Source organism: Mustela nigripes, chromosome 1, assembly GCF_022355385.1.
Source record: "Mustela nigripes isolate SB6536 chromosome 1, MUSNIG.SB6536, whole genome shotgun sequence".
Classification (NCBI taxonomy): domain Eukaryota; kingdom Metazoa; phylum Chordata; class Mammalia; order Carnivora; family Mustelidae; genus Mustela; species Mustela nigripes.
The window spans coordinates 10,953,315-10,967,677 of record NC_081557.1 but is presented as its reverse complement, the minus strand read 5'-3'; the positions used below and the strand labels follow the sequence as shown (position 1 = coordinate 10,967,677).

Genomic DNA, 14,363 nt, shown 5'->3' with positions numbered 1-14,363 from the left:
AATTTAGTATACCAGCACAGGTAAAAAAAAAATAATATAATTCCAATAGCATGAAAATATCAAATACTTATGAATAAACCTGAAAAAAATATGCAAGGACTCCAAAAAGAAAATTATCAAGCTTCCTGCTTAGACCTAAAAAGAGCTAAAAAAAAGATGAGATATTATGTTCATGAACTAAAGCCATGCATTATAGATTCATTCCAATACAGGTCAAATCACACTTTTTTAAAAGTAGGCTCCACAGTCCCAGCATGAGCCCAACACAAGGCCTTGAACTTATAAGCCCATGATCAAGACCTGAGCTGAGGTCAAGAGTCAAATGCCCAAGCGACTGAGCCACGCTGGCACCCCCACATCAGATTTTCTCTTTTAAACTTAAACTTGGAAAGCAGTTTTTGAAAATAAAGAAATAGTAGATGAAAAAGTTCTAGAGATTTCTTGTAAAACATGCTTATAGTTAACCACCCCATACTGTACACTTAAAAATTTGTTTAAAAGCATAAGTAAAATACAGAAAAATATATAGAAGTGCAAATTTCAAGAAATTATGGGCAGGCAATTGACCCTCTCAGAGTATATGTGGGACTTACTATACCTAATATCAAGACAAACTGTAAATTGATTATCAGCAAGATAGTGTGATATTGGTGTAGGAGTAGATAAGGAAACCAACTCAAAACTACAAAACACTGCTGAAAGAAACTAAAGACCAAGTAAGTTCTGTGTTCATGGATTGGAAAATTTATATTATTGAGAAGACAATACTCCCCCCGCTCCAAAGCAATCTATAGATCGAATACAATCCTTATTAGGATCTCAGTGGCATTTTTTAAAAAGAGAAATGGGAAAACTGATCCTAAAACTCATATGGAAATCCCAAATAGGCGAAACGATCCTGAGAAAGAATAAACTGAGATGATATACACGTCCCAATTTCAAAACACATTACAAAGGTATAATAATCAAAACTATGTTACTGGCATAGGGATAAACATATAGATGAATGGAATAGAATTGAGAATCCAAAAATAAATCCACTACATCTGTGATCAACTGATTTGCAGCAAGGATGCCAAGATCACTAAATGAAGAAAGAATAATCTCTTGGCAAATGGTGCTGGGCAACAGGATGTCTATATGTATAAGAATGAAGCTGGAATCCTACTACTCCTCATACATAAAATTTAACTCCACATGTAACAAAGACCTAAATGTGGGAGCTAAAATTATAAAATCCTTCAAAAAAAACATAGTGGTAAGTTTTCATAACCTTGGATATGACAAGGAATTTCTATTTTATTCTGTTAATTGGTATTGGAAATGAGATTATTCTTGATTTTCTTTCCAGATGGCTTGCTAGTATATGGAAATGTCACTGATTTTTGTATGTTGGCTTTGTATTATGCCACTTTATTAAATTATTCCTGGTGTGTCCATAGAATAGGTTTAATTTCCAGCCTCATCCATTGCTAGGTGTAAAAGACCTTGGTAAAACTATTAACCAAATTATTTAATTATATCCATTAGGAAATTGGAGCCTGAAGAGAGTACACATAGTCAAACAGCTCATTTTTGTTAAAACAAGGGCAAAAATTTGAAGCTCCCAACTCAAGGGTTCCTTCAATCCACCGTATCATTCTCTCTGGGCTGGGCTCATAGAGTAGCAGGCTGTGGATTTCATGCAAAGAATTTTGGCTTACGACTGCAGTGAGGGGCACATAGATGCAATGAGATGGCCTGAAGCTTTTGGAGGAGAGCAGTATCACAATCAGATCTTTGCTAGTGGAAAGAGCTGGCCCTGGAGTATGTGATGGGATGAATGGGGATAGGCTAAGTCTAGAAAAACAAGCAAGAAGTTATCACAGTGGTCCATGTGGGGGGGAAAAAAGCTTCCAACTAGGACAATGACAGGAGTTGTACACGTTTAGCTACCATTTTTGGAGTGTGTACAGTGTGCCAGATATGGAGCATAATCTTATCTAATCCTCACACCACCCTCAGAGCTGTTATTGTCACCATGTTACGGATGAGGAACTCAGAGTCTGGAGTTAAATAACCAGCCCAAGATTATAGAGCTAGTAAGGGGCACATTCAGGATTCAAATTCCAGTCTGATGCTCTTACCCATTCACTGTTCCGTTGCTTCTCAAACTTCAAAATGCATGCCCGTCAGCTAGGGACGTTGTTAAAATTCAGATCCTTTTCCCCTCCAAGTTTTAAAAGAGAAGGATTTTTCCCACTATATTGAAATATAATTCACAAATAGGAATTGCATATTTAATCTGCTGTAAGGCTCTCATGCCCAAATTTAATTTAAGCAATAGACACCTAAAATAAATTCCTGTTGATTTTAAAGAACTTAAAATACAGTAAAAATATTTTGTAGAACGGACATAGCCTTGAGGTTTCTTATGATGACAGGTGTACTGTTTTGGTGTCCTTTGTTATATCAATTCATAATCCTGGAGATTCCTATAGCTACATTTGATAATGCTTACCAACAATTATCCTGCCTTTATTTATTTATTTTTTTAAAGATTTTATTTATTCATCAGAGAGAGAAAGCACGCACAAGTAGGTAGAGGAAGAGAGAGAAACAGGCTCCCTGAGAAGAAGGAGCCTGATGTGGGACTCAATCCCTGGACTCTGGAATCATGACCTGAGCTGAAGGCAGCAGCTTAACCGACTGAGCCACCCAGGCGTCCCTATCCTGCCTTTAGAAGCTGAGGCAATCCATGGGACACATATATAATTTCTAATGGTTAATTTATTAAGCTTTTACTTCTGAGATGGAGCTTCTTAAAGGATGGTTTTTGCCAAAATAACAGAACCAGGTTATCCCTATCCACAATCCCTTTGTCTCAAGATTTTGCACTAGTTTTAATTGGACAAAAGTGCTCTGTGAGTACCTTTTTTCAGCCCCCCCCCCCGCAAGAATGTACATTCATAAGACGCCTTTTGGTCGAGGAAAATTAAATCAGAAAGCAGTGTTTTTCCAAACTTAGACCACGATTCTGTGAGTTTGTCGGAATCTCCTGGAGCTGGTTACAAGTACAGATTAGCACATCTTGTCCCAGTTTAGTGGGTCTGAATCATTGGCTGGGAGGCAGGGACATTGGATTCTTTACATGAGAATCCAGAGTAAATATAAAATGCAGTATTTTCAATGAATTCATAAGGGATATTTCTGTATCACCCAGAAGGATCCCTCAAAGCATCTTGCAAAGCCCTACTTTAACAGTCCAATCAAATGTATCAAATATTAGGTGAGACACAGTCTCAGACACATCCGTGTGTTTGGGGAAGACACAACTGGTGTGTGGGGCTATAGTCTAGAATCACTTCTCACATTCTCACATTCTCCCTCCTGACTTTTTTTCTTACTTAGAATTATAAAAACTACAAGATGGGATTGAGAGGGAGACAAACCATAAGACACTCTTCATCTCTCAAAACAAACTGAAGGTTGCTGGGGGGTGGACGATAGGGATAGGGATAGGGATAGGCTGGCTTATGGACATTGGGGAGGGTATGTGCTATGGTGAGTGCTGTGAAGTGTGTAAGCCTGATGATTCACAGACATGTGAATATATGTAAATAATAAATTTTATGTTGATAAATATAATTTAAAAAATAGAATTATAAAAACTTCAGCTATAAGAAGGAAAAGCCAAAACTGTGCTGAGGGTACTTTCTAGAATGCTAGGTCACCACCCACAGCTGAAGAGGCAAGAGATTTACAAACACTTGAAGAGGCTCACCTCCTTGATTTCTTTTTCCTGTCGTACCTTGGTTTGAGATCTGAAGCAAGGAAGGTTTCTGGCATGTTAGGAGGGCTCCTCGTGCTTTCTGTGTTGATTTATAGTCTTAATTATTGTAAGAAACAGGGAATTTTGGAGGGTGATAATTTCGAGCCGTGGGGGTGATTTTTTTTAACATATTAATATAGCTGTTGACTTTGGGGATTTGTTTTTTAATAACCTGGTATGAAAATTCATGCAAGGAACTCTCATTAAAATGGAGTTGGGAGCTTCAGAAGGAGCGGGGATAGGGGGCGGTCTCACGCCCTACCACTCCTTGTCAATTGGGAACCCAACAGGAAGAGAGAGACCTTGCAAACTTGCATTAGATACTTTGGCTACTAGGCATTACTGTCCCCAGCAGGGGTCAGAAAGACGTTTGGCTTCCCCCAGCAACAGTCCTGCCAGTGAGACAATCACAACTCAGCTAATGAAAACTCACTATACTCAGAGATCCCAGGTTGCTCCAAAGGTCTTGTTTTATAGCAGCCTGCCCAACTGCCCCTCTTCGTCTATGAAAGAGTGTTCCTCTCCTTTATTCTCCAGACTTGCCTATAGTTCTGTATTCTTTCTTGTTCTGCTATTCCTGAGAAACCCATCTTTTGCTGGTAAAATAACCAGCATTTTTAATTTTAAGCTTAACACTGCTGATCAATAACCTGCTAACAGCTAACAAATGTCAGGTTCATTCTTCTTTGTTCCACTGCATTTTTTGTTTATTCTATCCATCATCACCATGATTCTGTGCTGCACCTCCCTTCCAGCCCCAATCCCTTCTGCAGACTCTAAGTCAGAGGTGCGTGATGATCAGGTGAGGGTGAAGATAAGATCTGAAAACAGAGACCAAGACATAGGTTTACTGGATGAACTTACATTCAAGGTTCCAGGAGTGGTGGACTGGACAAAGGATCTGCTGCTGGGATCTGTGTAGCAACTTAGCCTAGCAACTCTTTGTAGGCTTTCCCATCCTCGAAGGGCCAGCCTTCCAAGGAGGTCACATCCTGCCATCTGAGCACTTCCTTACAAGGGAGATGTTCTGGTTTGGCCATGCTGGGAGTCCCTGAGCTTGAATACTGAACATGAATTTCTGCACATTCTGCTTGATTGAATATAGAGGGAAGACAGGAATCTCTACTTTCTCAAGATAGTGATTAACAAGGGTATTCAGGATGTGTTTGTACAAACCAGCCTTCCAGCACGTATACCATACAACCTCTGGTTAGGTAATTAATTCTTAATTAATTAATTAATTCCTATTAATTCCCACTATGTTTCACAAACTTCTTCCTGGCTCATGTCTTAGGAATTTTGGATTTGGGGTGAGTTCCTGCCACTCTGATGACAGAGGCACCTTTTGCCTCAATTATTTGTGCAAATTATGTGTTCAACACTTGTTTTCCTTCCAGAGTGTTAAATTTTGGTATGTGCTAGGCAGTGGATGGTGATGTGATTGGCCCTTGATAAACACCCTGAATGCTGAGTATGTAGATAACATTTCACATGTCACCACAACTCACTGCAGGAGGAATTAAGCACATCTCGTGTGCCTCCACTGGGAGAGAACCCTTGGAAGCTTGCACCTGTTTTCATTTGGACTCTGGATCATGCATCTTTCCTTCGCTCTATATCCTTTTGCTGTACTAAGTCATGGTGTGATATGACCATGCTATGCCATGATTATCAAGTCCTCCTAGCAAATCATCAAAACAGGGGATGGTTTTGGAGACCCAGACACAGAGGTGATCTTGTAAACTTTAAAAAAAATAAAAATAAAACTTCCAAAGAATTAAATATATAGGAACTTCCACCTTGCTAGAGAAGTAACTGCATAGAAAAAAAGAAACAAATAAATTAAATGGAACTCAAGTTTTACAAAGAAAAAGAAACTATGATAAATAAGAACATAAATTAATATAGAGGAAATTAAAAATTCTTTTTTTTGAGGTTTCAGTGATCACTTTTAATGTAAAATGTTGGTAGCTGTTCAAAAGGCAGAAATCTAAAGAGACAGAGAACTTAGAACTCATCACATATCTATCAGTAAAATGGTGTTGGAATAGGATATATTCAAGCAAATTTTTCTAACTGTAAACAAAGGAAAATTCTCACATTTCATAAACAATCTTAAACTCTTAAAAAAAAAGGTGTCATATATCTTCTCAATTCATAGTAACTGGCTATAATAGCAGATTCCAAAGCTGTTGTCCCATGTATGAATATAAATGTATAGAAAAATATTGTTTATGGAACAAATTCATGTGTCTGTTAGCCATTTGTATGTCTTCTTTGGAGACATGTCTGTTCATGCCTTCTGCCCATTTTTTGACGTGTATTTGTTTTTTCAGTGTTGAGTTTGAGGAGTTCTTAATAGATCTTGGATAACAGCCCTTTGTCTGTAGTGTCATTTAGGAATATCTTCTCCCATTCCATGGGTTGCCTTTTGGTTTTGTTGACTTCTTCTTTTGCTGTGCAGAAGCTTTTTATCTTGATGAAGTCCCAACAGCTCATTTTCGCTTTTGTTTCCTTTGCCTTTGGAGACATGTCTTGAAAGAAGTTGCCGTGGCTGATGTCGAAGAGGTTACTGCCTATGTTCTCCTCTAGGATTTTGATAGATTCAGATCAAAAGCTTTTGCCCAGCAAAGGAAACAGTTAACAAAACCAAAAGACAACTGACAGAATGGGAGAAGATATTTGCAAGTGACATATCAGATAAAGGGCTAGTGTCCAAAATCTTTAAAGAACTTAGCAAACTCAACACCCAAAGAACAAATAATCCAATCAAGAAATGGGCAGAGGACATGAACAGACATTTCTGTTCAGACATCCAGATGGCCAATAGACACATGAGAAAGTGCTCCATATCACTTGGCATCAGGGAAATACAAATCAAAACCACAATGAGGAATCACCTCACACCAGTCAGAATGGCTAAAATCAACAAGTCAGGAAATGACAGATGCTGGCGAGGATGTGGAGAAAGGGGAACCCTCCTACACTGTTGGTGGGAATGCAAGCTGGTGCAACCACTCTGGAAAACAGCATGGAGGTTCCTCAAAATGTTGAAAATAGAACTACACTATGACCCAGCAATGGCACCACTGGGTATTTACCCTAAAGATACAAATGTAGTGATCCGAAGGGGCACGTGCACCTGAATGTTTATAGCAGCAATGTCTACAAATAGCCAAACTATGGAAAGAACCTAGATGTCCATCAACAGATGAATAGATAAAGAAGATGTGGTATATATAGGTATATATACATGGTGGAATATTATGCAGCCATCAAAAGAAATGAAATCTTGCCATTTGCGACGATGTGGATGGAACTAGAGGATATCATGCTTAGTGAAATAAGTCAAGCAGAGAAAGACAACTATCATATGATCTCCCTGATATGAGGAAGTGGAGATGCAACATGGGAGGCTTGGGGGGTAGGAAAAGAATAAATGAAACAAGATGGGATCAGGAGGGAGACAAACCATCAGTGACTCTTAATCTCACGAAACAAACTGAGGGTTGCTGGGGGGAGGGGGGAGGGAGAGAAGGGTGGGGTTATGGACATTGGGGAGGGTATGTGCTATGGTGAGTGCTGTGAAGTGTGTAAAACTGGTGATTCTGTACCCCTGGGGATACAAATACATTATATGTTTATAAAAAAATAAAAAAATAGAAATCTATGGTATTGGAACACTATGGTATTCAATCCAGCATCTTTAAAAATTATAATTCAGCATAATAATTTGAGAAGTCATTTGGGAGTAACAAATACAGCAAACCTTCAGTTTTTGTCTTTCAGCACTTTGAATAGATCATCCCACTCTCTTCCGGCCTGTAATGTTTCCTTGGGAAACTGTATAAAACCTGAACTCACTGTGCTTAAGTTTGAGGCGAACATATGTACTTTTGTACACTATTTATGTTAGTTTTGTGAGTGTGTGTGTGTGTGTGTGTGTGTGTGTGTTTTGAGAGAGAGAGAGCGCGTGCATGAGCTGGAGGGGGAGGGGAAGAGGGAGGGAGAAAGAATCTTAGTTCTCAAGAACTGAGCCAGACTCAATCCCACAACCTGAGCCAAAATTGAGACTAGGATGCTCGAGACTGAGCCACCCAGGCCCCTCTACTTTGTTTTTATATGTATTTCTTGTACACTATTAACTTTGGCTAGACTGCTTACATTTGTTATCCCTTTTAATACAATAAGCTTACAAGGGAAATAATATTATTATGCCTCCTTTTTACAGAGTGTGAATGTGAGCCTTAGCTTGTTTGACTTTCCCAAACTTGAGTAAACAGAGAGTAGAGAAACTGATCTATGATTCCAGAGGTTAAGCTCTTCACCAGTGGACTCTGATGCCTTCTGGAACACTGATAGATGCTTGCATTGGAATCATTGAAAATTACTTTTTAAAAAGATTTCATTTATTTATTTGAGAAATAGAGAGAAAAAACATAAGCAGGAGGAAGGGCAGAGGGAGAAGCAGACTCCATGCTGAGCAGGGAGCCCAAGCCTCCATCCCAGGAGCCTGAGATCCTGACCTGAGTAGAAGGCAGATACTTAACCGACTGAACCACCGAGGCAGCCCTGGAATGATTTAAAAGATAAATGTAAAGCTTATGAATTTTAGATCATAGAAATGTTAGGATCAGGAGAAAGTAAAAAAAAAAAAAAAAAAAAAAAGAAAATGAAAGACAAAAAAACCAGCATGTGGACTTGTCACTTGGGTATCTCTGCTGCTGATTTCTTCCAGACAAACCTGGAGAAAAAAAAGAAAGAAATATCTTTTGATTTCACATATATATGATTTAGGCTATTCTGCTTATTAGAAGGACACCTGAAAAAAAAAATCACCTGGCAGAAACAGGTTCCTACAATTTAGCATTTATTGGAAGTGTTGTGGGCCATGCCAGCCTCCCAGGCCATCTCAGCAGGCCTCGGGCAGACACCCTCATCAAACAGCACTTTTTGCCTGATATGCTTTCTGGAGATTCAGTGTTTGGGGAGTCTGGAGAATTGTAGATTTCAGGTGGTTGACACTGTGAGAGTGCCCCAGGGGGCTCTCTAAATCAGTAGAAAAATGAAGGCAGCTGAGTGGGATGCCACACATACTCACTTAAGGCCGGCCCCTCTTCCTGTTTCCTGAGAAGTGCTGGCTGGGGGTCTGCTCAGATGAAGTTCTCTGTGGCTTTAGGGGTCTGGACGCTCCTTGCTGCCTTGACTTGGCCTTGCGCTGAGAGTATCTGTGGTAAATGGCCAGCTCTGGAGAACACTTCCTTGGAAGGGTTATGGTCACTTTCCTTGCAGGGACGCTTCTCTCAAAGAGATCGGACCTTACAATTAGATAGAAGAGAAATGCTTTTGGGCAAAGAAGACTGGAGTCTATATACTGAGGCCATCTGCAGTGGGGGGGGGGGCAGAGCAGAGCACTGGGACCATCTGTAGAGGGGGACTCAAGGCATTGGGACCATCTGGGGTTGGGGAGAACAGGGCGTCAGGGCCATCTGGGGTCAGGGTAGGAGGGCATTGATATTTGGTTGTGATCCATGATCCTGGGGTTCAGCTACCTGTGCTCCTCAGGCTTTCCCTCAAATAATTTCTCAGTCACTTGAGACATAACCTCATGATGTCAGACTGAAATGACCCTAATATAGTATGAAAAAAAAAAAAAATGAAGCCAGAGGCTCCCTTTCCTGTATGTCCATGTCTACTTACCTATCAAATCCATCTTTAATCAACTGTTGGAACTCTCTTCTTCCTTTGGGAAGGATCTTAGGATAATAGGATAATATTTCAAACACATGGATAATAATCCAAACGCTAGGATAATATTTCAAACACATGGAGCCATTTGGAGCTTACTATCACTGATGTAGATCACCTGCCTTCTCCAATGCTACTTTTTCCCCTCAAAACATCTCCCTGAATTTTCTTACTTTCCTGATGATTTATCTGTAAAGACCAAGAACTGACAGGCTTAAATAATGTTGGAATCTCTTGCTTCTGACATAGGAATGTTTTTTCATGCTGGGAAGATTTAGATCTTAAAAGCGTTTAAAAATATCCTGGATGCATTCCAAGGTCTCCTATTACTCTTTTAGGAGCTTTCCTAGTCAAGGTTTGAACCTCTAGCTACTCTTTTCTTTGTGAATTCTGGCTTTTTATTATTAATTTGTAATGGACATGTAAGTGAGCACCAATCCTATAGGAAAGAAGATATTAGGCAATTAGTCCCTCTGACACATGAAGGGCTTGCTCAGTGTCATGTTAGAAACTGTGGTTAATGTCCATCTGGCATATTTGGTCAGAATCCAGCACACTTTTACTTCCACAGGATACATTAATCCATTAGAAATAGTGATTATTCTTAAAGGACTGATTTTTCTCTCTTCAGTGGACTTTCTCTCTTCAGAGTCTTTCCTCTATGGCTCTGTTTGTCTCTGGTTCTGGTTTCTCTGGACATGGGTTGTACTCTTCCGCTCTTTTTCTTCTTCCTCTCCAACAAGCATTCCTGGGAATATGTCTCTTCTACTCAAATGCATTGCATTTTACTTCTGTCCCTATGTTTAGCCCTAGGTAGACCACCCTCTTTGGCATCTAATTTTTTTAAGAGGAGGCAGAGGGCTAGAAGATGGTCATTTTCTTATCCTTATGGGTCGATGTTCTTCCCTGTGAAATAACTGAAGTCTAATTAGTTGAGGATATAATGATGCAGATATTTTGGAAACTAATGGTGATGTGAAAACTTTTATATGTTGTTCTTTAAGCCTTGATTATGTCAGAGAAAGAAATACCTTTTAGTTAATCACAGAGGGCATAGCTGAATAATCTTCGAATTCTTCCCTGAGATAAATACATATCTGATATTTTCTCTTATGATTCTTTCCGCAGTGAAAGTAAGTTGTTCTATGGACTGGTTGATGATTTCAGTTAGCCCATGTGGGTACAGCAGCAATCTGTATATATTTGCTGATGAATTATATCTGGGATCAGGTTGCCCTGTGACTCGGATACAAACATATGCATATGATTTTATATACCCTGTATATGACTGTGGGATCAGGATAAAGGTGAGACTCGTGATTATTTATAAAAATAACTTCTAAATAGTTTTTTAGATCTTTATATCTGGCACTAAAATTATTGTCTTTCTTGTTTTGTCTTAAAGAGCAAATTTTGCTTCTAATTATCATAATTTATGGGTGACAAAAACACAGTTCCTTACTTATCATTCACTAGACATTGGGACGTCTGTGTGCGTAGGACCTGAGGACATGCAATTCCAGACTGGTTAGGAAACCGATTTTAAGTTGTCCCTAGGCTATGCTTGTATTTTACTAAAGCTTAGCAGACAATTTTAAATTCCTTTTGGTGCTCCTAATGGGAAGGTCACAGTTCCTGGAAAGGTATATCCTATTCATTGGGTCATTTGAGTTGCCTGTGCTTTGAGGATGTGTGTCTATACAGCAAATAGATTTTCACTGGGATAAAGTCTCTCATGTATTCTTCTAGGCATAAGTCTTCAACTGTATTATTATCCTGGAATATTATCTTTTCATAGATTCCCTTATTTGAACAGGTTATATTCATACTACAGAGATATTTTGTCCAGTGACTAACTGTAATAGTCACCTACAAATAAGGTGTTGGCTCCTTTAGAAATGAGAGAATGGAATGAAGCTTTAGAAGGCACAAAGCTGGTTAATGGTAGTATAGACACCAAACCAGGACGATTACCCTTCAAAGCTTATACTTTAAACCACTCTGTTATTTGACCTCCAAATCCTCCTTTTTGAGAGAACTGTTGGAAATCTTTCCATTAATGAGTCATAAAGATGGCTCTCATTGGCAGTTTAGGTTTGCTCCTATGTTCTATTAAGATTTTTTTCCCCCAGGCACTTTATTTTATTTTTTTTTTTTAAGATTTTATTTATTTATTTGACAGAGAGAAATCACAAGTAGGCAGAGAGGCAGGCAGAGAGAGAGAGAGGAGGAAGCAGGCTCCCTGCTGAGCAGAGAGCCCGATGCGGGACTCGATCCCAGGACCCTGAGATCATGACCTGAGCCGAAGGCAGCGGCTTAACCCACTGAGCCACCCAGGCGCCCCTCCCCCAGGCACTTTAAATACGCTCTTACAGATAATACTTCTCTCTGTCCCAGCGGGTTGTCAGACCATTGTGACAGTAGCCAACTTTGAGATTGTAAATGTTTTCTACCTCTTACTCAAATGTGTGTATGCCTCCCCTGTTACTAGAAGTATCTTCTATTTAACCTTTCTGCTCCCTTAGGTTGTTTCGGAGGATACTCTCCTTTTCCAAACTGAGATGTACTTTAACCCTCGGAATCTGCATTGTGACCCTCAGAAGATCCCTTTGGAGTGTTCTGCCTCTAGGTGAGTCCAATAGACCAGCCTTCTTTGAGATGTATCTGCTTCCCATTTACTTAAGATACTTCTGCAGAAGCACGAACTTTAGACTTGATTCACCCATAACCATACGTCCAAATGTGAAAATAGCCTCCCTAAAAATACTTAATACTTTTATTTTTTATATACATTCTAGTATAATGAGGTTATTTTGCAACAACTGAACCACAAAGAAGACTCATTACTCAGTCGCCTTAATAAATGGAAGAATCAAGCCTGATACTATTTTTCAGTGTCTCCTCCTTCCTAATACTTTAATACACCTCATGGTTTAATTCCATGTTAATAGAAGGGAATATAAGTTCTTCATTTTAATACTAACTCATGGAATACATGAAAGGAAAGGTTTATCAACCTAATCATTAAAAGCATTTTGCTTGCAGTTCTGTGGAGCTGAGACATTGAATCCCAAAGGGACCCCACATGAACTTTGAGTCCAAGTAAAATGGTATGTGGTGAAACACTTTAATATTTACGTTGAATGTCACAAGTTACAAATCGTGTCACTGTAATATTTACATTGAGTGTTATCAGTTACAAATCTTGGAAAAAATTTTATCCTTGTTTAATATGTGAAAATAGTTGACATAAAAAAAGAAGGTAGAACTCAGAGCAAATGTGCAGTATTTTTTGCAGGGAGAATTTTTTTAAGCAGGCTCCATGCCCAATGTGGAGCCCAGTTCAGGGCTTGAACTCACAACCCTGAGTCAAGACCCGAGTTAAAGTCAAGAGTCGGACGCTCAAAAGACTGAGCCACCCAGGCACCCCTGGTATTTTATTTTTTTATTGTTGTAAAATATATGTAAGCTGAAATTTATCATCTTAACCATTTTCAAGTGTACAGCTCAGTGACATTATATACACTCATATTGTTACATCCTCTTGATACTCTTTAACTTACTTCCATAAGGCACGTGTAAGGCTGAGGAGCTTAGTGACACTCTGGGAAGTAGCTGGCACTAACATTTGATTCTGTAGAGAAATACACATGCACACACACAAGCTTTCATTCCTATATATTATCCAGTGCTTAGAGTAATATGAAATGTTGTGAAATAATGCTCTGAAGCTATTGCTTCTCCATAGGCTACCTGATCACTAATGATAACACCGGCATTTCTGCTTCAACAGTGATTTTTGTGTTGTTTGCAGTTCATCTTCCTTTGGGAAAAATGAAAACTAGGCCAAAAAAGATAGACAGCTTACTGGTGTTACAGCATACATTTTTACTGCTATACACACACACACACACACACACACACACACACACACACACCCTGTGCCACTACTACACTAGTTAAGATTAAACTCTGGCAGCTTTTACTTACTATTCTTAGGATCTACTTGTCTGAATCCATTTTCCTGGGCATTTTGGTACTTGACTAAAGCAACATTTCAAATCACCTGTTATGCAGAGGGTCTGGGCACTGTGCCACATCCTTAAATCACTATACTGAAAATGGCCACAGGGGTAAAAATAACTTAATAACTTGGACCCAAGTATAGACTCAGGGAGACCAGGTGCCAAGTATGCCAACAATATCTGCTCCTGTTTTTTTTCTTTAGGAAATCAGTGTGGCTTACACCAGTTTCTACAGAAAATGAAATAAAATTGGACCCCAGTCCCTTTATTGCTGACTTTGAGACAACACCGGAAGAACTAGGCTTACTAAGTCCTTAAGGAGGAATGGAGCATTGGAACTGACATCATGAATTTTGTTGGAAAAACCTTTTTGTATTAAAAAAAAAGTTGGTATAAATCTTTTCTTAGATATATTCTCCCTAAAAATCCCTGATTCAGGGAAGAAATATATATAAATATATATATATACACACACAAAAATATATAAATATATATATATTTTTCATCAGGGGTATAGCTTATTAATTTAATGTTAACTACTGGTAATTTATACCACCCATTTAAATTTTATTTTCTATTCTATACAGTAGAACAAAATGTCCCCAATGACAATAATTTGATCCAGTTGATATGAACCTTTGAGAAATATGTTCTAAATGTTTTTTAGTAAAAGTAAAGAATGGAGATAGGTATCTAAATATGCCAGAGACTAACTTGGTGCAGAGTTTAAAATTTAATGTACTAACTCTCAGGACAAAGTGCTTTTGTGTCAAGACACT

General features: G+C 38.8%; 1 protein-coding gene across 1 annotated transcript; it reads left to right on the top strand.

Moving 5' to 3' along the window:
- The first annotated feature begins 4,019 nt into the window (after window positions 1-4,019).
- On the top strand, window positions 4,020-13,902 carry LOC132010845 (oocyte-secreted protein 2-like). The gene is made up of 4 exons (XM_059389195.1): window positions 4,020-4,209; window positions 10,688-10,866; window positions 12,085-12,188; window positions 13,788-13,902. Exons 1-4 carry the CDS (start codon window positions 4,020-4,022, stop codon window positions 13,900-13,902), a joined length of 588 nt encoding a protein of 195 aa, XP_059245178.1.
- Window positions 13,903-14,363: the final 461 nt, after the last annotated feature.